The sequence below is a fragment of the Rhinolophus hipposideros genome, assembly GCF_964194185.1.
Source record: "Rhinolophus hipposideros genome assembly, chromosome: 22".
Taxonomy (NCBI): Eukaryota; Metazoa; Chordata; class Mammalia; order Chiroptera; family Rhinolophidae; genus Rhinolophus; species Rhinolophus hipposideros.
The window spans coordinates 12,239,536-12,264,852 of record NC_138068.1 but is presented as its reverse complement, the minus strand read 5'-3'; the positions used below and the strand labels follow the sequence as shown (position 1 = coordinate 12,264,852).

The 25,317-nt window shown below is 47.0% G+C and overlaps 2 protein-coding genes across 4 annotated transcripts; both read left to right on the top strand.

Moving 5' to 3' along the window:
* The first annotated feature begins 43 nt into the window (after nt 1-43).
* On the top strand, nt 44-18,029 carry DNTTIP1 (deoxynucleotidyltransferase terminal interacting protein 1). Of its 2 annotated transcripts, XM_081033555.1 has the most exons (13): nt 44-205; nt 780-850; nt 1,561-1,657; nt 5,797-5,895; nt 8,855-8,923; nt 9,177-9,233; nt 9,490-9,548; nt 10,467-10,512; nt 12,532-12,590; nt 12,698-12,758; nt 15,843-15,914; nt 17,466-17,521; nt 17,622-18,029. In XM_081033555.1, exons 1-13 carry the CDS (start codon nt 101-103, stop codon nt 17,758-17,760), a joined length of 990 nt encoding a protein of 329 aa, XP_080889681.1. In that variant the 5' UTR covers nt 44-100; the 3' UTR covers nt 17,761-18,029. The 2 variants fall into 2 exon arrangements, with proteins under 2 accessions (XP_080889681.1, XP_080889682.1); XM_081033556.1 differs by lacking the exon at nt 8,855-8,923.
* Nucleotides 18,030-18,723: 694 nt separating this feature from the next.
* On the top strand, nt 18,724-22,309 carry UBE2C (ubiquitin conjugating enzyme E2 C). 2 transcript variants are annotated; one of them, XM_081033558.1, is made up of 6 exons: nt 18,796-19,023; nt 19,546-19,573; nt 20,538-20,624; nt 21,228-21,432; nt 21,537-21,596; nt 22,057-22,309. In XM_081033558.1, the coding sequence occupies exons 1-6, from the start codon at nt 18,923-18,925 to the stop codon at nt 22,113-22,115; spliced, it is 540 nt and encodes a 179-aa protein (XP_080889684.1). In that variant the 5' UTR covers nt 18,796-18,922; the 3' UTR covers nt 22,116-22,309. The 2 variants fall into 2 exon arrangements, with proteins under 2 accessions (XP_080889683.1, XP_080889684.1); XM_081033557.1 differs by having other exon boundaries at nt 18,724-20,624.
* The last annotated feature ends 3,008 nt before the right edge of the window (nt 22,310-25,317 follow it).

Here is a 25,317-nt window from a genome sequence, read left to right as displayed (position 1 = left end):
CGAGCTTCCGGGTCCGCGGCCGACGCGCTCCAGTGACGTCACACAGCCACTTTCCGGCCGGTGGCAGAGCCGAGCTGAAGTTGTCAGGGGCAGGGACGCCATGGGGGCGACTGGCGACGCCGAGCAGCCGCGGGGACCCGGCGGGGCAGAGCGGGGCGGCCCCGAGCGGGGAGACGCGGGCGCAGCGGGTCAGCTGGTTCTCACGGTGAGGGCGCCCCTGGAGAGGCCGGGCCAGGCCTGCGCTCGGGCCGCAGGGCCTCGGGCTCCCGGGACCCCGGCCCGCGGACGGGAGAACGCGGCAGCTGGCGCTGCCGAGAGGGCTGGCGTTTTCACAGTCGGAAGACCTGGATTCAAATCCTAGGTGCCGCCCTCCTGGTTAGGTGACGTGGGCCAGTCCTGCCAAGCCCCTGAAGCCCAGTTCTTCTGCTGTAAAACGGAGATTAGTGCCTGCCTCCTAAGGTGGTTGGGACGGGTTATAACTGCAGGTAAAGCGCCCAGGGCGTCATCTGTCACAGAGGAAGCCCTCGGTGAACACTGGTTCCCTTCTTCCAGCCGTTCCTGAAAAGGTGGAGTTGGGATTTTTGAGGCAGGAAACTTTCCCTGAGTTTCTCTTCCCCTGCAGGGGCTTCCAACCGCTGCCCTTCCCCAGACCCCCAGGTGGGAGAGGTGGTGAAAGCACCTGAGAAGCAGGGCTGTCTAGGTTTAACTTCATACCCTACCGTCCACCTCCACCCCAGTGTCACAGACCTCGGTGACATCTGCTCCCTTGGTCCCCACAGAACCCTTGGAACATAATGATAAAGCACCGGCAGGTGCAGCGAAGGGGCCGCCGCTCACAGATGACAACAAGGTAAGGCTGACCCTGGGTGGGACTTCCCTCCCAGGCACCGGCTGCAAAGGCAGCTTGGGGGATCCCCGTTGCACAGGGCTGAGAAGAAATCATCAGCCAGTAGAAAGAGCACTGGACTAGGAAAGAGGAGACTCAGATTCTGTAACTGTGTGACCTTGAGCAAGTCACTTCCCCCTCTGAACTCATGTACAAAATGAGGGGGGATAGGTGGATTAAACAATGCCTAAGATCCTAACACTCGTGGCTCTGTGTTTGAGGGCTCTAAAGAGACAGGGTAGCGTGGAAGTTGAGAAAAAAGTGTGGCTAGTAGTACCCACAGGGTTCTATTATCCTGTGGCAATAGGGTAATAATGAATAATAAATAATAAAATATTATCATCAAATAATCAAAAGGAAAGGAGAGCACGAGATGGGCCTTTAAGATGCTGATTATATTATTTGCACTGAGTAGTGATTCAGTGGATATTCACTAAAACAATTAGTTATAGAATTTTCTGTATAAGTGTTATACTTCACAAAACGTGTTAAAAATAGTACCCATTTCACAGGAGAGTGAAATAAAGTCATTCATCTCTGCTTTACACACAACCTGGGCACATAGCTAGTTCTCTAAAAATAAAAAGCTGTATATTATTGTCATTAAAGGCTGGGCAGACTAGGAAAGGACATATTTGGGCCATGTCGCCTGACTGTCTCCCCCCTGAATGCAGTTTCACAGATCCTGCCATCTCCATGGACCTCCTCCGAGCTGTCCTGCAGCCTAGCATCAATGAGGACATCCAGACTGTCTTCAACAAGTACATGAAGGTGAGAAGGACACAAAGAGAAAACGTTAACAGGGAAAAAGAGTCATGGACAATCGTTTACTGCATCGCAATCTCCCAGGCTTGCTCGAGTACACACAGATATCTAAAGTTTTCCGATTCTGAACCCCCAAGCACTTATTTCCCTCTGGGGGCGTAATTTGAGTACCTCTTTTGCAAAGCCATTGTGAGGACGAAATGCCATAAGTGTAATGTGCTCAGATCTGTGGTTGGAAAATAACCAATGTTTTGATTACTTGTTGAATAACGTCACCATTGTTATTACTTAAAATTATTTTCTAGCACTATAAACTTCTACGTGGTTCTACCTCAATGCTCCATGGATACTTCAAACCCAGAATATTCTGAACTGAACTCTTCGGTTTTCTTCCTAAACCTCCTCCTCTTGTGCTTGTTCATTCATTCAAGAAGTGTCTACTGAGCACCTCCCATAATGGCAGACACTCTTCTAGGCCCTGGGATGTAGCAGTGAACAAACGGACAATGTCTTTGTCCTCTTTAAACAAACATGTACTTCGTTAGGGAATGCCAGAGAGGAGGGGAAGAGAGTGTCCAATGCGGAGCAAGGGGGGTGATTTTGATAGATTGTGGCTGGGACAGCCCTCTGAAAAGAGGACATTTGAGCAGAGACCTGAATAAAGTGAAGAAAAGAAGCTGATAATCAGATACTTACTTGGGGCAAGAGCAGTCCCGGTGGAGGAACAAGGGCCAAGGCCCTGAGGCAGGAGTGTCCTTGGCACATTCAAAGCTACCAGGTGGCCAGTGTGGCTGGAGTGGACTGGGCCAGAGGAGAGTAGGAGGAGAGGTGATCAGAGACGAAACAGGCCCGGTTCATGCAGAACCTTTGAAGCCACGGGAAGGACTTTGGGTTTTATTACGAGTACAATAGCAGCTCTTGGAGAGTTTTGAGCAGAGCACATGATCTGAACCTTCTTAAAGAGTCACTCTGACCGTTGTATAGAGAATAGACTGTAGGAGGACCATGTAGGAGGCTTGAGATGACAGTGGCTTGGGTGTTAGCGGTGAAGATCTTGGGAGTCAGATTCTATATGTACTTTAAAGGTAGCAACAGGAGTTGCCAATGATTGGGATGTGCAACGTGAAAGAAAAAGAAGTAAATGACTCCCAACTCATTTGCCCTGGGCAGCTAAGAAATAGAGTTGCCATTGACTTGCCATGAGGAAGAGGGGAAATCAGTTTTGGACGTGTTACGTTCGAATGGGACCACTATCTACTGAGAAACCAGAAACTAAGTGCGCTGCCCTGTCCATCTTCTTACGCGTTTGTGGAGTCCTGTACATTCCACCACATGATGGTCAGGCGGCCCGTCTTCTTGCTTGTCTCGGTTCAGTATTTCATTTCTCACCTAGGCTTCTACGATAATCCCTGACTGCCTCTCTTCTTTCCCTCTCTCAACCTACCTTCCATACAGCTGCCAGTGATCCCTAAAACACAAATCTAATGGTATCATTCCCCTGTTTAAAATCCCTCAATGGCTTTCCATTGTCTTCTGAGTGAAATCCAAATTCCTTAACACTGCATATATGGCTCACTGTGATCAGACCCTAGCCACATACCTCTTTATACCCTGTACTTTCTATCCCTAATTCTCTTATGTCCCAGAATGCACCATGTATCCTCATGCCTCCACACATTTGCACATGCAGAAGTTAAGAAGGTAAGCCACTAGGAAAAGGCTAGGCCAGGATTCAATCTGAGATTGCCTGCCTCCAAAGCCTTTTTCTCATTGCTTATCCCAATAGTGGATACCATGATTCAGGAACCTTCTCCCCTGGACACATGCTGAATAAATACAATGTGTGGCTCTGAGTTCCCCTCATTATGGCTTGTGAAGATACCTCCTTATCACACTTGTTTTCAGACGAGGTACAAATTAATTGATTACATCACAACTTTAATAAGTTCATACTCTTGATTGACCTTGTCTGATCCCTTTGACAACATTCCCAAATCTCAGCTACCCATTTTCTTAAAAATGTTTATGATGGGGTGGCCGGTTAGCTCAGTTGGTTAGAGCGTGGTGCTAATAACACCAAAGTTGCCAATTCAATCCCCGCATGGGCCACTGTGAGCTGTGCCCACCTTTAAAAAAAAAGAATGTTTACACTAATAACTTCTAGATGTAGCTGATCTAATCTAAGACATTGTTAATCTTTATTGATTTATTTCTGCAATTACTGAATGTATGCTCCTTTAAAAAAAATGTTAATATAGTTTATAAAATAGATTAATGGGTGGATAAAAGGATGGATAAATGGACATGTGACAGCAAATATAACACAGTATCAAGTATAGACTCTAGGTGGGTATTAGATATTCATTGAGTACTTCTTTTCATTTCTCTATATGTTTGAAATTTTTCATAAGATATATCGGGGGAAAAAATCATACACATATTTTTAAAAGTAAAAACCCAAAGTCACTGAAACTCACTTCCCAGAGATACCAAACTGTTAACAGTGACTGTTAATCTCCATCCACTGTTCTGCATAGTAAGAACTGCAGAGTGGTCTGTTGTACGGTTGTATCATAATTTAATGAGCTAGTTCCTAGAACATTCACGTGGTTTCCAGTTTTTCTGCATTACAGACAATGCTACATTGAACACTTTGTGCGTATATATATCTTTGGTTCACTTTTGAGCATTTCTGGGGATAAATTCCTAGAGATGGAATTGGTGGGTAAAAGGGAAAACAGACCTTTCCCTTGAGAAAATTTCTCTCCAGAAAGGCTGTACCATTTTGCATTTCTACCAGTAATGTTTGAGAATGCCTTATTCTTCACTGGATCTCATTCACAGGTCCAGAGGTAGCTTCCACTCATCCCTCTACATTCATTGCACTGCCTGACTCACAGGCTGCTTGTAAAGTATCTAGATGATTCTAAATAGCTTTCATTTAGTCAATAATCAATGTTGAACACCAGTATTAATTTAGTTTTTGTTTTCAAGTCAAACTCATCGGCTCATTCCATTTAACTCGTCCTGAAGAATTTTCTTCCTCAACTCTTGAGGTCCCTAATTCAATGCTTTCACACTCTTCTCCTTGGTGCGATGTTAACCACAAAGGCATTTGACCTTGCTAAATAGAAAATGACGATACATCCCAGAGTTGTCTCCCACAGGAGGAGCACTGGTTATAGGTTCCAGAACTTTTCTGTATGCCAGAGAGAACTGACACCAATCTAGAGACACGACTTGGACTCTCGTTATGAGTGTGTTCTCTGCCTTGGCTTGGGAGCTCACACCACCTTGTCCCTGGGCGTTTTCAGGCTCAAGGACTTCCTCTTACCCAGTGAAGGAAACTTCTGCCTTCCCTTTTCCCAGCCAAGTGAAGCTGCTGATATCCTGGGGCCCTGGCCAGGTCTCACTTCTCCCATCCCACAGATGTTTCTTTCAGATTGGCCAAAGTGAGATTCAATCAGGACTTTCTACTGTCTGGATGTTGCCTAACTAACCCTGGCCTGTTCACTGGCATTCTGTTTTTCGTCTGCAAAAGTAATGCGTATACACTATAAAATTTAGAGAATATAGATAAGAAAAAAAAAAGAAAGCAATCATCCATGATATCGCCACTGTTACTTTAATACATATTCTTACAGTTCTTTTGCCTAGACTCTATGTTTGCTTTTTGCTATTTTACATAAATGGGCTGATACGATGCCAAACTATTTTATAACTTGCTTCCTTCACTTGGCAGTATATCATGAATACCTTTCACATCAAGAATATATTCTCCTATACATCTTTATTGTGATTTTTACTGTTTGCATATTACTTCATGATATGGCTACACCCTAATTTATTTAAGTTGTACCTGGACATTTAGGTTATTCTTTGATTTTAAACAATTCACACATTCATGCTGTAATGACCATCCTTTGGGCACCTCCACGATTATTCTCCTCCTTAAATGAGGGGAGAGTGGGGACATCGAGGCTGGGATATGAATCTAAATCTGTCTGATCTCAAAGTCCTGCTCATAATCACTTTTCCCTTCTGTGTAAGGGTAGGATGAAAGCTTCTCTTTTATATTCAGTTTCCTTCACGCTGATACAGATTAGGAGGACATCTGACCTTTCCTTTGTTGTACTTCATCCTAGTTCTTCCAGAAGGCAGCACTGAATGTGCGAGACAACGTTGGAGAAGAAGTGGACGCAGAGCAGCTGATCCAGGAGGCCTGTCGGAGCTGCCTGGAGCAGGTGAGACAAAGGGGACAGGGGATGTAGGCACGGGGTTTAGCCCTGGGGCCCTGCTAAGAAATGTGATCTGATCATCAGAGGTATTTTGGGGGATCCCCGCAAACCACTTCTGTCCAACAGGGCTTGGAGATGTTGCTGCTGGACCGGAAAAGAGGTAGTTACTATATGCCAGGTCCCGAGATACATGCTTTCATGTGCATTCATGCATTGACATCTCAAAAGAAACCCTGCACAGAATACATGTTTTAATCCCTAATTTATAGATGAAGAAATTGTGGCTTAAAACAAGCAAGAGTTAGCGTAGCTTGCTTAGGCCCATGTCCTTGTCTGCCTCCCTGCCTCTCGGGGTGTATCCAGGAGGCATGACATCCGGTCTATAAATGGCTGTATTCCCAAGATAGTAGTGAACCTATTTGCCTGTGTCAGCTGCTAGTATTAGTAGGAATTGTCGGCATCACCCAGATTCTGTGCTTGACTGTGAAACCATCAGTTGTCAGAGACATAAATTCCTTCGTAATCAAAGGCACAAGGGCTGGTTTGAGTTCAGCCCTATCAGGCATCATGAGATGAGAGTGTAACATCTTCTGGAAGGTGGGCCGGCTAGTTACTCAGGCACAGCTGCAGAAAAGAGCAAGAGCAGGGCCTGGATCTCAGCTTTGCCAGGACCGAACTCCCACCTGTCAGTGAGAGCTTAGCTTCCTGGTGCATTTGTGTCTTGGAATGCTTCTCTTGGCTCCAGTGCCTTGACTTTGCTCCCGCCTTGGTGGCCGCTACCCCTCAGCTTCCTGGGCCAGCTCATCTTCTCTAACTGACCTCTGACTACCTGACATCTGACTGTTGGTGCACTCCTGAATTCAGTCCTCAGACCCCCTCCTCTTCTGTGGCTCACTCTCGTTCTAGGTGATTTCATCTAGTCCTGTAGCTTTCAGGCCTAAAAATTTAACTGCTGATGATTCCCAAGTGTATATCTCAGCCCTGAGCTACTTGTACTCTTGCCTTCTTCCAATCCATTCTCATAGCAGACAGACCCATCTTTTTAAAGATGAATCAGATTGTCTCATTCTCCTCTTTAAAACCCTTCAGTGATTTCCCTTTGCAGGCAGAATAAAACCCTGATTGATGCTTTACCATGACCCACAGAGCCCTGCGTGGCCTGGCTCCTGCCTCTTTCTTTAACTTCATCTCATCCCACTTCCCCTATTGCCTGTATTCTAGCCATATTAGACTACTTTCTGCTTCACCAACTCAGGCCCCTTGCCCTTGCTGTTCTCACTGCCTGGCACGCTCTACCCTTAACTCTACATAGCTGGCTCCTCCTTTTTTTCAGATTTAGCTTACGTGTCACCTCATCAGAAAGCCTTCGCTGGTCACTCCTTCTAAAGTAGCCCTCATCTCACTACTCCCTTTCCTACAGTTACTTTCTATCACCTCACTTGTTCATTTCCACTATTTATTTCAATCTGAAATTATTAATAGTTTATTTGTTGATTTTTCTACCTCCCTCCCACCCCCACCTCTGCTAAAATCTTGAGGCCCGATCTTGTTCACTGCCGTATCCCTAGCCATAGAATATGACTCTTAATATGTGTACACTGTTTGTTGGATGATAGAGTCATTGAGTGAATGAATGAATGAATGAACAAATGAACAAACAAATGAACAAGCTGAGTTCTTGCTCTCATAGAACTTACATCCTAGTTAGGCGACAGGTATGAATTAACAGACGTGCATGATTACTCATTGAGACTCGTGCACTCTTCACTGAAAAGGGATAACTTTTGGAAGAGGAAATCATACGTTTAATTTTGGACTTAGTGTATTTGGGACATCCACACATAGACATAGGGCAGACTGTTGTGTAATTCTGGAGCTCAAAGGGGAGGCTACAGCTGAAGAGAAAAAATTACAGTCATCAGTTGATAGACGTTCATTGAAGCTATGAGCATAGATGAGAGCAGATAGAATATCTAATGAAAGGATAGAATGAAAAGAACCAGATTAAGGAGGATGAGCCCACAAAGAAGACTTAGAAAGAGTGGCCAGAAAAATAGGAAAACCAGGGAAGTGTGGCCACAGGGGCCAGTAGAAAAGTGTTTGCAGGAGGCAGTGCTCCGGGCTGTGAAGTGCTGCTTCGAGACGTCACGTGAACCCAGCTCTTCCGAGGCCTGCGAGGCCCCTGCCAACCTCACCACACTCTTTGGGTACCACTCTCTCCTTGCTGATTACTTTGCCAGGCCGTCTTTTTCTTCTTCAAATGAGCCACGTCTGTCCCCACGTTAGGGCTTTTGCGCTCCTCCCTGCTGCTGACACGCTTCTCAGCTTTTCTTACAGTGGCTCCTTCACATCTCAGCTCGGAGGCCACCTCCTCAGCAAGGCTTTCCTTCCACCTGCTTCAAGTAGCCCTCCCTTCTGGCGATTCTCTCTCACATCTGCCTGCAGGTTTCTTCTTCAGAGCATTTGCCAGGATCTAGGTCACCCTGTTTATATGTTTATTTATTTGCTTATTATCCAGATGACCCACAGAACAGAAGCTGCACGAGAACAGGACCTTACTTTTGCTATTTCCTGCTGCCTCCCCAGCACTTACATACCAGGCATGCAATATTCATTAAATAAAAGCAGCATTTAGTTAGGAAAAACACATAACATATATTTACATGGAAAACAATAAGGAAGAATTTACACTGAAATGTTAACAGTATTCTGTGGGTATGAGATTTCAGGTTTGATTTTTTTTTTTTTTTTGCTTATTTATATTTTCCAATTTTCAACAATGGTGCTTAATTACTCAAGTTTTAAAAAATAGGGGAAAATACATACATATATATATATAATGGAGTGCCTTTGTGCTGACTGTGAAATAGTTTTAACCCTGTCTGGAGTTGTGTCTGTAAAAATGGAAGCAGAGAGGCTTACACACCAAAATAGTGACTGTTAACAGTTGGTCTTTTCCCTTCAGGCTAAAGTACTGTTTTCAGATGGAGAAAAAGTTATACCCAGGTTGACCCATGAGCTTCCAGGGATAAAGGTCAGAGTCACGGTGTCTTGGGGTATTGAAAGGGGAGACTGATTAGACTGGGGAGCAGGTGAACTCTGTGGGGGCTGGGAGTTTCGATGGACCACCCATTTGTACGCCCAGGTCCAAGTCGCGTCATGCTGGGAGGGCTCCTGAGGCCTGTCTCGGAGGGGCTGGAGGGTGTGGCCCAGGCTCTGTCTTCTGCAACCCTGGGACCTGTGCCCCCAGGCCCGGAACTTCCACTGACTCGCTCATTTTCCTGCAGCGTGGCCGGCAGGCAGACGAGGAATGTGCCCATCGAGGGAGCCCCGTTCCCAAAAAGGTAATCTGTCTCCACGTGTTCTGACTGAGAGAAGGCCAGGCAGCTCCTGAAGGAGGTGGTGGGCTTCCTCAATGCACCCCTGGGCCTTTCTAGCATGAGAGGCAGGAACCTCGGAAACACTCCCTCTCCCTGTTCATTCTCAAGCATCATTTGGTCACTTTGTAAAACCATCTCCACCAAATGACCCTGGACTTGCCAATGGGGTGGGGTGGGGCTTCCACAGGGTCAGGCCTCTGACAGCTGTTCTTTGTGGCAGAGGAAGGGACGGCCTCCTGGACACATCCTGGCAAATGACCGGGCAGCCACTGGCATGGTGTGAGTAGGGACCAACAGAGCCAAAGGGAGGAGTGGGGAGGTTGGGCCTGGAGGAAAAGCGAGCCGAGTTCTGTGCCTGGAGCAATCAGAGCCTCTAAACACATCACCTTGGAGGAGAGTTACCCAGCCTTGAAGGGCAGGCCAAGAAGGCAGCCAGGAGGAGGTTATTTTATCCTGGTTTTGCCCAGAACAGTGAAGCCCAGCTTAATTAAACGCCAGAGATTTTTTTTTTTATTGTTAGTATATACTGAATGTTTATAATGTGCCATAACTGGTCTGAATACCTTACATACTTTGCCTTCTAAGCCTTACCCTCTAATGAAGGTATTACTAATTTTGCAGATAGGGAAACAGACTCAGAGAATTACTTGTCCAAGTTCACGCAGCTAATAAGGGGCAAGACTGTACTACATTGCCTCCAAGATGGTCATTTTCTAAGGTTTTTGAAGCAACAGAATCTTTTTTTTCGTTTTCAAATGAAACTTTACATGGAGGCCCCACATGTGAAGCAGATAAAGCCATACTGGTCTGCTTAAGAGCAGTGGGAACACTGGCTTAGGAGATGGCATAATAATGCATACCTTAGACAGATGTCCTGCCTGAGAGAGTTCATTCCTCACTAACACAAGATCGGAAGGTAGGGCAGTTGCTGTTAAATCCTTTGGACGCATGAGAACTGCAACTCGGAGAGGCTCTTGGACTTGCCCACATGGCTGGGTGATATCAGAGCTAGAAGGCCTAGAAGGCCTCTAGTCCACGCTTTTCTCCCTTTGTACCTCCTCCAATGGGTTACCAGGAAGAAGTGTGCCCAGGGCTAACATGAGAGTATGTGAGGAACTCCCACCACCAGCAGCAGGCTTTCTGCCAGTCCTAGGCCTGACCTTGGAGAATTCACCTTGCTTCTTTCCTTCCAATCAGATGGAAACCAAAATCCTGTGAACCGATTCGCCGAGAAGGCCCCAAGGTATGATTATGAGCGTGGCCGGGACCTCTATCCGGGAGACTCATCAGGGAAAAGCTGGGGTGGTACAGGGTGTGTGCACGCCATTCCAGGGCCATTTTGCCCCTCCCGTTACCCCCCAGGCTGGCCTCCCTGAAGTAGCCCAGATAGAGGTCAGAGTTAGGGGCAAAACAAAGAGAGGTCTTGAGTCTGCTGAAGCCTTCTCCCTGTAAAAGCTAGTGGTCACGAATGCTTATGCAGTACTTAACGTGTCACAGGCACTGCCCTAAATCTTTATATGGATTCTCGATCTCATTTAATCTTTGTACCAACCTTACGAAATAGATTCTGTTACCTTCTCTAGTTGCAGAGCTTCCTTTCCTGCCAGCTCCCTTGTGGGCAGAAATTATTTTCTCTCGTTCTCTTATACACTTAGTATACTTGAGTGGGTACTACGGCCGAGAGACTTGCTCAGAGTCTCATACCAGGTCTCAAACGCAAGGCTCACTGACACCAGAACAGCTGTTTGCAGGCTCTTTTTAGCAGAATACTTTGCTTCAAATAAAAGCAAAAGGAAGTGCAGTAAGGTAGGTAAATCTCCACTGTCCAGATTGGGGCTGTGTCCAGTGGAAACGGTCCAGCTCTTGTCTCACTGGCCCTCTCTCATTTCACACTGGTGACCACACTTTTCTTTTCTTTTTTTTTTTTTTTAATTTATTGGGGTGACAATTGTTAGTGAAATTACATAGATTTCAGGTGTACAGTTCTGTAACACATCATCTATAAATCCCACTGTGTGTTCACCACCCAGAGTCAGTGCTCCTGACCACACTTTTCTAAAACTCCACTCCCTTAAAGCGGGTGGTCCTGCGTGCTCCTGGATCTTTCTGTTCCTCTCCAAACGTCCTTTCTGCCTTTTGGACGTTCTTCCTCAGCAATGACCCATATAAATGGGCGTTGCCCAGAATTCTCTCCTTGGCCCACTTCTCCACCTAGTTTCTCTCTAGATGATCTAAATCATTCACTCTCACGGTTTCAGGGACCAGGGTACGCGAAAGTTGCCATACCTCTTTGGTCGCCCCACACCTCTCTAGTTTGAAACTTGTATATCCTACTGTCTGCTGGCCCTCCCAGCCTGGAATTTCCATAGCATTTCAAACTCAGCATATCCAAAATGGGAATCCAAATCTTTCTTCAGAGACCTTCTTTTCCATGCTCTGGGCATCTTTGCCTCTTTTTTCCTTCCTCTCCCTGCATCCAGTCAAGCCCTGGATGCTTCTTCCTCCTAAATATGTCACAGTTGCTGTTCCCTCCTCTTCCTCCTTACTGCTCTCCTCGCTCAGGCCTTCATCTTTTCAAAACTCCTCTGTTACAACAACCTCTAATCTGCCCTCCCTGTTGGCAGCCTGCTACCTTGAATCCATTAGCCACATTGCAGGAAAGAGCTGTAGAGGCCCTCAATGACTCCCCATTACCCACAGAATAAATTAAGTGCGAACCCCTAAATGAGGTGTACTGGGGCCTCTGCCCCCTCTCTGCTTCTCTGTCCAGCCTCGTTAATTACCACTCCCTAATTTGCGCTCTCTTAGCAACGCAGAATTACTTATAGTCTCTCCAACATGCCAAGTCAGCTATCACCTGCCCTTGCTCGTGCTGCCCCTCCTTCCTCCCTGTTTACCCTGTCTAACTCGTGCTCACCCTGTCAGGATAAACTTGGGCATGACCTCTACAGGGAAACCTTCTTGTTACCCTCCCTTTGGTACCCCCCGCACCCTGCACTCACCTGTATCATTGCCCATCTCATGATGGTATGATTATCTGTACATATGTCTGCCCCCCTGGAGAACAGAAACTGCCTTAGTCATCTCTTTATCCCCAGTGTCTAGCGCAGGGCCTAGCATATGGTTAAGTACTCAGTTTCTTGAGTCAGCTGTGTGTTGAATAATGGACAAGGGTGGTAGTGGTAGAAGGCCAGGGGAGGAGTGTTCTGCCGTGCCCACCAGGTAAACTACCCCTTCACCAGCCTCTCTGTGTTTTGCATAGTGGGACCCAGCTCGGCTGAATGAATCTACCACCTTTGTGTTGGGATCTCGAGCCAACAAGTAAGTCTAAGAGCTTTGGCGCTGCGGGAGGGGAAAGCTCGGGAGCATCCACCACTACGACAGGAAGTGCTAGAATCCTTACCTCTCTCTCATCTGTTGTTTTTCAGGGCCCTGGGGATGGGGGGCACCAGAGGGAGAATCTACATCAAGCACCCACACCTCTTTAAGGTAGGTGAGTGCTGGGAGTTAGGCAGGCCGTTGCAGTGGAGTAAATGGCACACAGGAGCTTGGGTCAGACATTGGTCTGGGAGTGAGGACATCTGGCTTTGACCTTAACCTTTTGTAATTTACTCAACACCTCTGTGCCTCAATACTAATAGCTACTTTCCTTGTATGCTCATTGTGTACCAAACACAGTTTTAGGTGCTGCACTTACATTATTTCATGGAACTGTCCTTTAAGATAGGTATTATCATGCTCATTTTACAAGCTTTGAAAAAAAAAAAAACAAACAGTGGTTGAGAAAGGCTAAGTGACTGGCTCAGAGTTAATCGGTAGTGATTAGTGAGTCAGGATTCAAGTCTGGGTCTGCCTTAGCCAAGCCTGAGCTCTTAATCATAACCTTATTCCACTACGTATGAAGAGATTGGAGCAAGCAGTGGTTCTAACCCTTTTCAAAGAGGGGACTCCCCTCCTGAGAGCAGCTGTGCTTTGATTTCCACTGTTTGAGGAAACAATGGATGGGCGGAAATCATGAATTCACTCACCCTCTTAAATGAATTTGTATTTTATCAGTCAGAAAAGCACCCAAACATATTAGAAAAAAAGTAGTATGCATGTACACATTTTTTTTTTTTTGCACCTGTTCATAAGGCTTGGTGCCCCTTGCAGAACTACATAGCCCCTCTGTGGTCCCAGAATCATGGGCTCTAGTTACTACATTCTGTGCAAGTTCAAGTTCTTCGAAGGGCAGACCTGCTTCCCCTAGTTTTTCAGTCTTATTTTGGGATTCTTAACACCTAGGCAAGTTGCCTACTTGCTGCTTCTCTCAGTGTCTTCACTCCTGCAATTCCTCTTTCCCTAGACGACCTTCCTCCCCCACCCTTATCTCTGCCTGACGATTCTTTAAAATCCATGTCTTCTAAGAGCCACTTGCATCATTCTCCAAATGGATAGTTCTTGAACCTACTTGGAATTCCTGTGGCACAGTGTTTAAGAGTATGGTTTCAGTCCTGGTTCCATTACTTACTAGCTGTGTGACCTTGGGCAAGTGGCTCCACATTTCTGATCTGTTTTGTCAACTATAAAATGGGAGTGATACAGAGCAACCTCGTAGAGTTGGTAGAATTGAGAGAGTGCAATTGAGCACCCAGCACAGTGCCTGGCACCTTGCAAGGGCTTAGTAAATGTTTATCATTATTACCAGCATACATTCGCAGTTCTTAAACCCACCATTTGTAATAAACTTCCAACCCACACTGTCATTACCAGCGGATACTCTCTCTCATTTTCATCTTTCCAGTCTAATAAGTGAAGAGGAAATGCTTGTTGTTTTAGTTCTCTAGTAATGATGATAAGCACTTTTTCATTCATTTACAGTCTGTTTGTATTTCTTCTGTAAACCGCCTACTATATCTTTTGCCCATTTTTCTGTCCTTCTAAAGAAAGGCATTATTCAAATTTGTTTCTTTTTTCAATTATAGAAATAACATATGAAGCCATTCTGGTTATAACAATATTCAGACAATACACAGAAGTTAATAGGGAACAAAACACAAAGCTCCCTTTCTCCCTGTCTCTGACTCTCCTCCCCAAGAGGTCACCATTGGCAGACAACATGGTAGCATTCTTCAGGCCCTCCGTGTGTGTGTCCTTGTCCTTTAGTGATATTTAATGTTATCGAACTCATACTATACATGTTGTTCTGTGATTTTATTTTTTTCACCCTGAAATTCATTCATTCTTTGAACAAATATTTATTGAGTGCTGAGCATTTTCAAAGTACTAGAGACACAGCAGTGAACAAACCAGGCACACAGAACTACTTGCCCTCATAGAGTTTATATTCTAATGCAGGGCAAACTATGGCCTCTGGGCCAAATCCAGCATTTACATTTTTGAAAGGTTTTTCCATGTTTAAAGGGTGATATAAAATTTTAAAAAAGAAGAATAGTATGTGACAGAGATGTACAAGGCCGTATGTGGCTGGCAAAACCTAAACTATTTATGAATGGGCACTTTACAGAAAAAAAATGTGCTGACCACTGTAAATTTAGTGGATAATATCTTAGAGATTTGTCCATGTTATTAAATTAAGTCTCCCTCATTCTATTTTTAACAGCCATATAGAATTCATAGAATAGATATTATGGAATATTTTATTAATGGATATTTAAGTTTTTTTCAACGGTTTTGCTATTATAAACAATGCTGCACCAAATAAATATCCTTGTGTGAGTGACTCTGAAGGGTAAATCCCTGGAGATGGGATTGTTGGATCAGAAAGTGCACTTTTCAAGTTTTCACTGGCATTTACATTACATGGGAAGTGAAATATTTAAACTCAAAGATAGTGACCATATAGATTTCCCAACCTGATCTCCATGTCAAATGTTCTGCCTATTTTATAAAACCTACCTTTATTGAATACTTATTACATGTCAGATACTATATTTAGCACTTTTTATGCACTTTTCATTTATTCTTTTTTTGATATTCAATATTATTTTATTAGTTTTAAGTGTAAACTTCATTTAAGATAAGTATTAATACTCTCAGTTTTACAAAGGAAGAAACCGAGTCTCAAGAAAATGATTGCCCAAGTTTACACCATCTAATAAGTGGCAAAAACCAGACTTTATACCTTTTTTGCCTAATTCTAAAACCATGTTCTTAATCATGATGCTATCCTTCCTTCCCCAGAGCAGAAGTGTCTTGATTTTTGTATTAGAAAAGATGTCACCATAATAGTCACATGTGTTGTAAGCTACCTCAGATCATTTTTCAAAGAGGAGTAGAGCTCTAAAATAACGGTCACCAGTCTGAACCATTGCCAGAGATGCTGTGTTTTGAGAAAGGAAGGGAGTGGGGATCAGATGTGAAAAGAATCTCTGGGAATTGGGCCCTATGCCCTTGTCCACTGGGCTCGGCTGTGTTTGCTCTGAAGAGGTCCGCGAGCCCAGTCTGTCCACTAGGCGAGGACAGCGTCTTGTTGGTAAGAACTGTTCAAGGGCCAAGAGTATGCTCTGGGACCAAATGAGAAAAGCCCCTCACACCAGGCTAATGTCTCCCCTGTGACTTCATCCCTCACAGTATGCAGCTGACCCCCAGGACAAGCACTGGCTGGCCGAGCAGCATCACATGCGGGCAACAGGGGGGAAGATGGTAAGCATTGTTCCTAAGTGCTGCTGCCACAGGCCCACCCAGCCCAGGGCCCAGGGTTCTGGCTACTGGTAGCAGCTTACCTCCACATCCGAGAGACTCTCAGAGGCTGACAAGTGTGGGAAGGAGACGTGTAAGGATTAGAGAGGACCCATTCCTTCATGCCGGACAGCAGGCTGTAATCCCCAGGTTCCCCTCACTGTGCCAAAGTCTCCCACACTGCCCCTCAGTACCTCCCCACCTCACCCCTCATAGCGAGATTATATTAGTTGTGCAAAGGAATGGCAGGTACAAGTCACACTTATTAATACTACTTTTCCCTCACGTGCCCATTGACAGATTTCACTCATCAATCACAACACTCACCAGACAGTAATAAAACCTTTTCTCAACACAGCTTTCCAAGCAGCACCCCTTGTCAGCAGGGGTGAAATTGCTTGCCACACCTGGCAGCCCCTTCCAGAACCACCTCCAGCAACAACCTTATCCAGCAACAACCTTAGGAAAATCACCATTGCATGAGTTCTAAAACTAGCATGGAGGGCTTTGTCCATCACATGGAGTGTCCCCGACCTGGGGACTCACTCAGTCCCACTGCTGGCACTGCTCCTATGAGAATCTAATGGCCTTGCAAACCAGTATGCCACTCGTTTCTGGTACTGAAAGCTAGTTTTTATTTTCTTTTACTACTATATCCCGTTTCAAGATAGATTTCAGGGAGCTTACCATTGATACATAAAATGCAACGTAACGTAAATAAGAAATGGAGGGGAAGGAAAGACAGGATCTAAAACTAAGCCATGAGCAAGACTAGTTTTTTTAAAAAATTTTAATTGCTGACCTGGGAGACCAGTGCATTTCTAGGTTTTCATATATTCAGATCTAGGCCCCTCTTGAGGACACCTGGTCTGTTACGTAGGTCGCAGTGCCCTTAAGTGAAGACAGTCAAATAACTCAAGGGACACACAGTTATTCCTGACCCTAAGACCGAAAAGAATGTTTCCCACAGAAGACTTTCTCATGGCATGAACAAAACCCCCTGTATGGTAAGCTCACAAGAGGCCCCTCGCCTACTGCAGACCATGGCATTGTACCAAAACAGTTCTGCAGGGCCCAGAATGAGGCAGCCAGGTACGACACAGCAGTGCGGTTTCTCAAGTTTTCCCCTCTGCCAACGAAGTTCAAAACCAAATGATCTTAGTTCCTGGAGTTAACAGATAGCTTCCTCCTGATTTCTTATTTCCGTGTATATTTGGCTGGCTCTCTTGCCATTTTATTAGCCACCTCTGGGTCCTTTTATAAAAGAAGAGAAAGTTATGAATATATTAGTCACCAGTCCCCACTCCCCCACCCATAAAGTTTCTATGTGAATGAAAGATTGTCTCAAGGAACTGTTCCCCAGACAGTCTCTCTCTACGTAATGTCCCTACTAAATTATAAACTGTGCCCCACTCCCTTCCAGCCCTTACATTAAGCAGATGTTTAATAAGGTGTCATGGACTTAGACTGAAATGACTCAGAGGTGGTGATCACTTTCCTTTGCTCCTGCCCCAGGCTTACCTCCTCATTGAGGAGGACATCCGGGACCTCGCTGCCAGTGATGACTACAGGTAACACCAGTGGGTCAGTCCCCTGCCTTACTGTAGCCGCCAGTAGGAGCCTGGGCCTACATCCTCTCACTTCAACCTTTCTCCTCAATGTCTGTTCCAGAGGATGCCTGGACCTGAAATTAGAGGAGCTGAAATCCTTTGTCCTACCCTCCTGGATGGTGGAGAAGATGCGAAAGTACATGGAGACACAACGGACAGAGAATGATCATCGTGCTGTTGAAGCACCTTCACAGACCTGAGGCCAGGCCCCCTGGCTACGCTTTCCACTTGGCAGCCCTCCTCCTCCGTGGCCCTCTTACCCACGTGGCTGAGGCCATCGCTGGAACTGCTCCTAAGATGGCTCTCAGCGGCATTAAGCTGTGCCTGGGCTAGTTTGTAGTGACTCACTGCACAGCACCCCCAGACTGGCATGTCGTTCTTTATTTGTAAAGTTATTGGGATAAGACGCAATTAAATCGTTTGTAATAAACACAGGTGGTGAGCCTGCTGTGAGGGCGGGCAAAACATCAAGGCTTGGCTCTCCAAGAAGTGGGTGTAGGAAAAAGACCAGGTACCCCTTCCCCTCCCCAGTTTAGTCCCAGGAAGGCCCCACTGCCCCATGCACATATATCTTGCTTTATGAGGGGAAGCTGGGAACACCTTGCCAACCTCCCTGTCCTATTTCTTATTTCTTCGCCCAACTAAAGTATCGAAATAGCAGAATGTGATGGATAGCACCACGTGGTTGAGAGTGGCAGGGTGACAGACCAGGGGGAAAAAAGCATGCAGAATGGCTTTTATTACCCTCATTTTATAGGTTAAAACACTAAATTACGTAGAGAGAGAGCATATGAACCTGTTTTCTAATAGGGAGTTTACTGCTAGACGTGGCTATCAGCCTCCAGTTTTCCCCCCTCCGCCCATGGTGCCCTGTACATGACAATAGGGGGAGGGGCAGGGGTCTCCAGTTTCAGGGACGCGTACTGGCGCTGCAAGATTAGAGACCCTCCTTTACCCTGGAAATAGGGATTCTGGCTGGATGTGCTGGGTTCTCTAGCCCGTACTCGGGCGTTTGACTCAAAGGGGTTTATCCCACGTGGACTTTTTCTTGGCTCTTTAATGGTCGGCGTTTTCCAAAGGTCACCAATCCGCTGCAGATTCGTTTTAATGGCAGCCCCTCCAGCCAATCGCTCTTCAGAAGCGGGATTCCCGCCGCCGGTAGTGGTGCGCTGGTAGGTGAGTCTAGCAGTTGCACGGTGACAACGCTCCGGCGTGCCCCATTGGCCGGATCAAACCTAAGCGAGCCGCTGATTGGTCAGAGCTGCCAGAGGGTTACAATTCAAACGCGGGCCAAGCGGTCCGCAGCTCTGCAGTTACAGTCGTGTTCTCCCGAGTTCCTGTGTCCCTCCCAGTGCCGCCCGGATGGCCTCCCAGAACCGCGACCCAGCCGCCGCCAGTGTCGCCGCCGCCCGTAAAGGAGCCGAGCCCAGCGGGGGCGCCGCTCGAGGCTCCGTGGGCAAGAGGTGAGTGGTGCGGAGCTAATTCCTTGGGCAGTGGGGCCTAAAGCCAGGACTTCCGGGAGCACCCTCCTCCTGGAGAGGCTGAGATATGGGAGCTGGAGGGACACTAGGAGCTCGGGCTGCTCTTACAGACCCTCCCGAAGGAGGACGGAAGGTGGAGGGACGCTGCCAGGATCCTCCACCGGGTGAGCCAAAATGAAGATACGCTGGGGATTCCTACATCAGGTGGCTTTGCGGGGGCCGCGAAGGGGAGAGATCCGGCACAGGGAGAGACGCCAGAGGAGCAGTGGGGGATAAGAACACGCTAGAACCGTCCTGTAAGAGCCTGGACGCAGGGAGGGTGAGCACTCACTAGGACTCTCCTGTGGAAGTGGGAGTGAGTGTGCCCCAAGCTGAGTCTGACCTCAGGGTAGGGGGAAGCCTCCGTGACAGCTCCTCCAGAGAGACTGGCGTGGGAGGAGATGGGACCACTTGGAGCCCTGGCCCATCCAGACTCCCAGGTGACTCCGAATGCCCTTTTTGCAGGTTACAGCAGGAGCTGATGACCCTCATGGTGAGTGACTGACTACCTGCCCAGATCTTCAGCCCGTTGGTCCCCACTCCCACCTTGCATTCACTTATCAGTAGCCTCCTTTCCTACATGAGGCTCTTTGCTAGACACAGGAGTAAAAAGAGGAGTCCAGTTTGCTTTCTTCTGGGAGTAAGTTCATAGACTCCACCTACACCTTTTCTTCCAGCAGTCTCTACTCCTAATTCCATCTCCCCACAATGAAATTATCTCTAAAATACAGTTCCCAGAAACCACACAAGGCCTTCTCCTGTCCTGCCTTGCCATACTTCCCTGCCCTAAGCTCTACCCACCCCCAATTCTCCACCTCCTTTTATTTATTTATTTTATTTTATTTTTATTTTAAGTGTGTTTTTCCAGGACCCATATAGCTCCACGTCAAGTAGTTGTTTCAATCTAGTTGTGGAGGGCACAGCTCACAGTGGCCTATGCGGGGATCAAACTGGCAACCCTGGTGTTACAGGCATCGCACTCTAACCAACTGAGCTAACCGGCTGCCCCTCTCCACCCCTCTTAGTATTTCTAGTCTTGTCATTCCTTGGAACATTTCCTTCCTCGATGACCTTTTCTACATTAACCCTGAATCCTTCAGTTCCCAGATCATATATTTCCCTAGTCTGTAAATAGTCTGGGCTTTGTACAGAACCGGCACTCAACAGCGTGTTGAATTCCCAGCAACCAACAAGATTGTGGGTACAGAGCTGCCTTCTGCTTTCCTGCATGACATGACCCATCCCTCTTTTGCCTAGTCTTGAACCTTTATTATTCTGATACTCCTCCTCAGAGGGGCATGGTCAGCACCAAGAGTCTAACCACTTCCTCAGAAAAACCTGTTAATTTTGGTCTGGTTGCTTTATTTTGGATAAAATGTGATGGGATTAAGGAGTGGGGTTCACTGCTGTTCCTAGACATGTACCCTGCAGCCCAGCAAGTGTTGTGTTTCCTCCAGATGTCTGGCGACAAAGGAATTTCTGCCTTCCCTGAATCAGACAACCTTTTCAAGTGGGTGGGGACCATCCATGGAGCAGCTGGCACAGTAAGTGTAGGGTTGAAGTCGGTGACTGTGTCGCTGCTGGGTCTGTGGAGAGGTGGGAGGTGAAATCCAGGCGCCAAATATGCTTCAAGCATTTAGCCAGGCAGGACACCCCCGTGTGTCTGTCCTCGTGCTCTGAGCCTGCGGCCCTGGTCTCAACTTCTGTACAGTAAAAAGGTGGGTTTAAAGAAGCCTCCGTTAGATTCCTAAGGGGGCCAGACAGCAAGGAAAAGAATGGAGGACAAGTGAGGACGTTGGCCAAGGAGAAGGGCACAAGTTTCAAGACAGCAGCTTCCCAAAGCTGCACATCTGGTTTAAGATGAGTCAGAATTCCAGATCTGCACTCAAAATCTCCTGATTTTTACATGTTAGCAGCTAGTATTCTAACTGGAGTAGAAAGCACAGCTGTGCTAACCTGCAGAATGCCAGTTTGGACCCGTAGTCCAAAGGGTCACTGATGTCCCCACCAGACAGGAGAGAAAGCACCAGAACCAGTGTAAGATTTTGTCTTCTGTCAATTCCCAAAAAAACTCAAAGGTTTTAGCAAGCCCCTTATGTGGGGTTGGGGCCAAAGCTTACTCCCCACTTCTATTTCTCCAATGCCAGGTGTATGAAGACCTGAGGTATAAGCTCTCCCTAGAGTTCCCCAGTGGCTACCCTTACAACGCGCCCACGGTGAAGTTCCTCACGCCCTGCTATCACCCCAATGTGGACACGCAGGGTAACATCTGCCTGGACATCCTGAAGGACAAGTGGTCTGCCCTGTATGACGTCAGGACCATCCTGCTCTCCATCCAGAGCCTACTAGGAGGTGACTTCTGAGCCTAGCCCTTCCCTTGCAACCTGGGAACCTGCAGGACTCCCCCAGCCAGCCTCTTCTCCCCCCTTGACCATTCTTTTTCTCTTCACCCACAGAACCCAACATCGATAGCCCTTTGAACACACATGCTGCCGAGCTCTGGAAAAATCCCACAGGTAGGTCCTTCGTCGTTCTTTGGCACCAGGTGATCCCTCTCCAACCTTTAAAGACTACCTCAAACAAAAGGATCTCAGTGACTTGGGGGTGGGAAGGGTGGGGGCAGGTATCAACCCAGGTAACCCAGTCCTACCTCTGCCTTGGTGTTTCTGGTTTGCTTGTTTGACATAAAATCAATTAACCCTTTCCACGTGAAGGTAGTTTGAGGGGCTTTTTAAGTGGAAGGCAAAGCTTTGTGCAAATGGCCTGCTCATGAAGGCCTCCTAGTTCCCTCCCCAATCTCACTGGAAGCAGAGCCCATCCAGGAGACCTGACTGGGTGCGCAGCAGAGGGAGAATCTGCTGTGCTGGGAACCCACCCCCCCAAAAAGACTCCTCCCACCTCTGCATCCCTGCTGCCCTCGTGCCCACCTTAACTCCTGTCCCCATTGCTCACCAAGACCTGCCTATTCTCTTCTAGCCTTTAAGAAGTACCTGCAAGAAACCTACGCAAAGCAGGTCTCCAGCCAAGAGCCCTGACCCGGGCTGTCCAGCGTCTCTCTCATTGTGCTGTCTTTCATTTCTTTCCTGAGATGGTCTGTTCTTTCCTTAATTTCTGTATAGGACTCTGTATCTTCAGCTGTGGTGTCATATTTGTTTTGTTTGTGTTTTTAAATTAAGTCTCTGGTTGAACCCCTGTGGTGAATATATTAAATAAATACCTTTTGGTTTTTTTTGTTTTGTTCTGCTTTTTTTTACAAGTTGCTGCCTTGTAGTCACCCTAAGTTTGGAAATGTTCAGGGTCAGTGGGGTCAGTCTCCTAGGATCAGGGCTCACGCCTGAAATCCTCGCTTCAGGGAGACACACTTGTCCTTTAGGATGTCCCGGCTGTAGGGCTGAGCAGTGTGGTAACTAGGATTTCTTCCCTTGTGACCTTAGTTATTTTGTACTGCATCTGTTTCCTCATCTATAAATGGGGTGTCACAGAATGACTTCTTTGGAGTTGTGACATGCACCAGGAATGTTAGTGACTATTGGAGCTGCCCCAGCTATGTTAGAGATGAGGCTGAACCAGACCACAGGCCAGGGTGGGGAGGAGGGGAACCAGCCATCTACCTTCTGACAGTAGATGCTCTGGCCTTGAAAAAGGAGAAAGGAGGTTCAGGATACCACACAGCAAGCCCAGGATCTGGAGAGACAGCCTGGAAAATCCTTTCCGGTTGGAGTCCTCAGGACAGCTCTCTACTGACCCCTTACCCTAGGTTCCCCATAGATGGCTTCAGCTCCAAGGGGCACATTCACCTGCTCCATCACCAGCAGATCCTCCAGCCTGTGCACCCACTGGTCTAGGCCCCCAGCCCCTCAGGCCATCTTTCTGCTGCCCAGCCTTTGGGCCCCTGGGAAGAAAGCCCTGACCAGCTGGGTTCCTGCAGAGGGAAGAGCAGGCTAAGGTGATGGGTCCGGCCCAGGTCCTATAGGAAGATCTCTAAGGTGAACAAACAGTATCCAGGTGTGCTTGGTCTCAGCCACAACCTGGGGTCAGCTCTGCCTGCAGCTGGTTGTGCAGGCCTGGGGGGAAGGGGAGAAGATAGAGCCCATCAAGAAGGTTCTCACCCATCCCCTTTCTTCCTCTCACTATCCCAGCCGCCTTTTCCTGCCCTCTACCCCCACCAAGCAGCCACATGCAAAAATTGGAGTTGTCAGATCTGATATAAGAACTTGGGTGTCCTCTGCTCAGTTTCCTCATCTCAAAAATTGTGCTCTTAGCTCTCTCCTTGGAGCTTAGAGCTGTGCTTCTGAATCTAAAGTGCATATAAACCCACCTGTGATCTTGTTCAAAGGCAAGTTTTGATTTATCCTGTTTCCCTGAAAATAAGACCTAGCCGGACTATCAGCTCTAATGCGTCTTGGAGCAAAAATTAAGGTCTTATTTTCGGGGAAACACGGTAGTTGGTCAGGTAGGTCCTGAGGTTCTGCATTTCTAATCCGTTCCCAGATGTTGTCATTGCTGTGGTCTAATTAAAGGTATAGAACATTGTTCAGGGTTCTCCTTCCAGCAGCACAGGTATCACCTGGAATTTGTTAGAAATGCAAATTCTTGGCCCCAACCATCTCTAGGTGATTTTAATGAGCTCGAACTTAAAAAACACCGGGTTAGGGGATGTCTGAGAAGACAGAGCTCAGAGCCTGGCACTAAATTTGCCCTTAATAAATCCTCGCCAAGGTGGACATATTTTTGCCTACCTGTCTGCCCCCCCCATGTAGTCCTTGATCATGGTGTTTGGGCCCCAAGGTGGTCACATGGTCTACCTTGTGTCTGTCACAGGGACCCCAGTCTCTATATTGTGTAGTTCAGAATCAGTATTCTCTGGAATTAATCACCAGGAGAAAGTAAAATTGTTGTATCAATAGGGTTGCTAAAGGAGAGGGAGTCAGCCTGAGCCTCTGGCGGAGACAGCTACAGTTAGAAGAAAACCAAGCAGAGACAAACAGCTGAGCGATGGAGAGAGGTGACATGGTTTGAGCCTCCAGCCTCCATTCATGCCTTGGCATCCCAGTTTCATGATCCAACAAGTCCCTTTTTGGTGTAAGTCAGTTCGATTTAGGTTTCTGACACTTGCAACAAAAGAAGCTTAGTACAGTATTCGAAGGTATAATTCTTATTCACTTAATACAGTCGTGGAATGCCTTCAAGGGAAAGGCCCTTTGCTGGGGAAAAGGACACAGTCCCGTGCTCAGGGGTTGAAGTTCCAGGGGGAGACAGGCATATCCACAGGGTAGATGGAGTAAGTGCCAATCAGAGAGGTGGTTAAGCACTCAGACCAGGTAGGCAGACGAACTCTTAGAATCCCACTCCGCCCCCATGTTGCTTGTGTCCACCTGGGCATATTGACCGAACCTGTCAGATGGGAATATGAGTGGTTACCTCAGAGGATCGATGAAGGGTCTTACAGCAGTGCCTGGCACCTAGAAAGCACTTGATAAATGTGGGGTGCTGGGCTCACACAGGTGGGGCACCTAATGAAGGCTGTCTGGAAAAGGATTGGCCCAGGAGGCTGGAATAAGAAGGCATACTCCTTGGAAAGCAGGAAGTTCAGGGGGATGGGCAGAGGGGAGGAATAAAGACGGGTTAAGTAGCATAATAACAGGTCACCAAGGTCTTGAAAGGCCCTGTGAAAATGCTTGGGCATTATCTTGAGGGCAACTGGCAGCCAATGAAGACTTGAGCAGGGCGGTGCTCTGATCAGATTTGGTTTTAGAAAGATTACTCCGGCTGCCGTCTGAGGAATGAATGGCAGGGAGGAGGTTAATTACTGTTATCAACAGCCTGGTAAGCAATGGCGGTGGCTGAGTTATGTCACCGAGTGGGCACGGAGAGGAGGGATGAAATGGTAAAAAGAATAGAAAGTAGCAGGGCATATTAAGTAACTTAGAGGCAGGAAATGAATTCCTGACTTGGGCCCCATCCCTGAGACAGTGAACACAGAACGAGATGGATGAGCAGGGGAACTTCTCAATTTAGGGCAGGGCCAGTCTGAAGTACTCAGGACATCCAGGAAGAACTGTCAGGTAGATAGTATCAGACTTAAGAGCCTTGCTTCTGTTTCCACCACAGGGCCATATCATCTAGGCTAAGAGCTGTGTGCTTGTATACTTCACCTCAAAGGCCTTAGTTTCCTCACCTGTAAAATGGAGCTCATTAGATCATGTGCCTCTGGGGCTGTGTGGAGGAATGAGACAA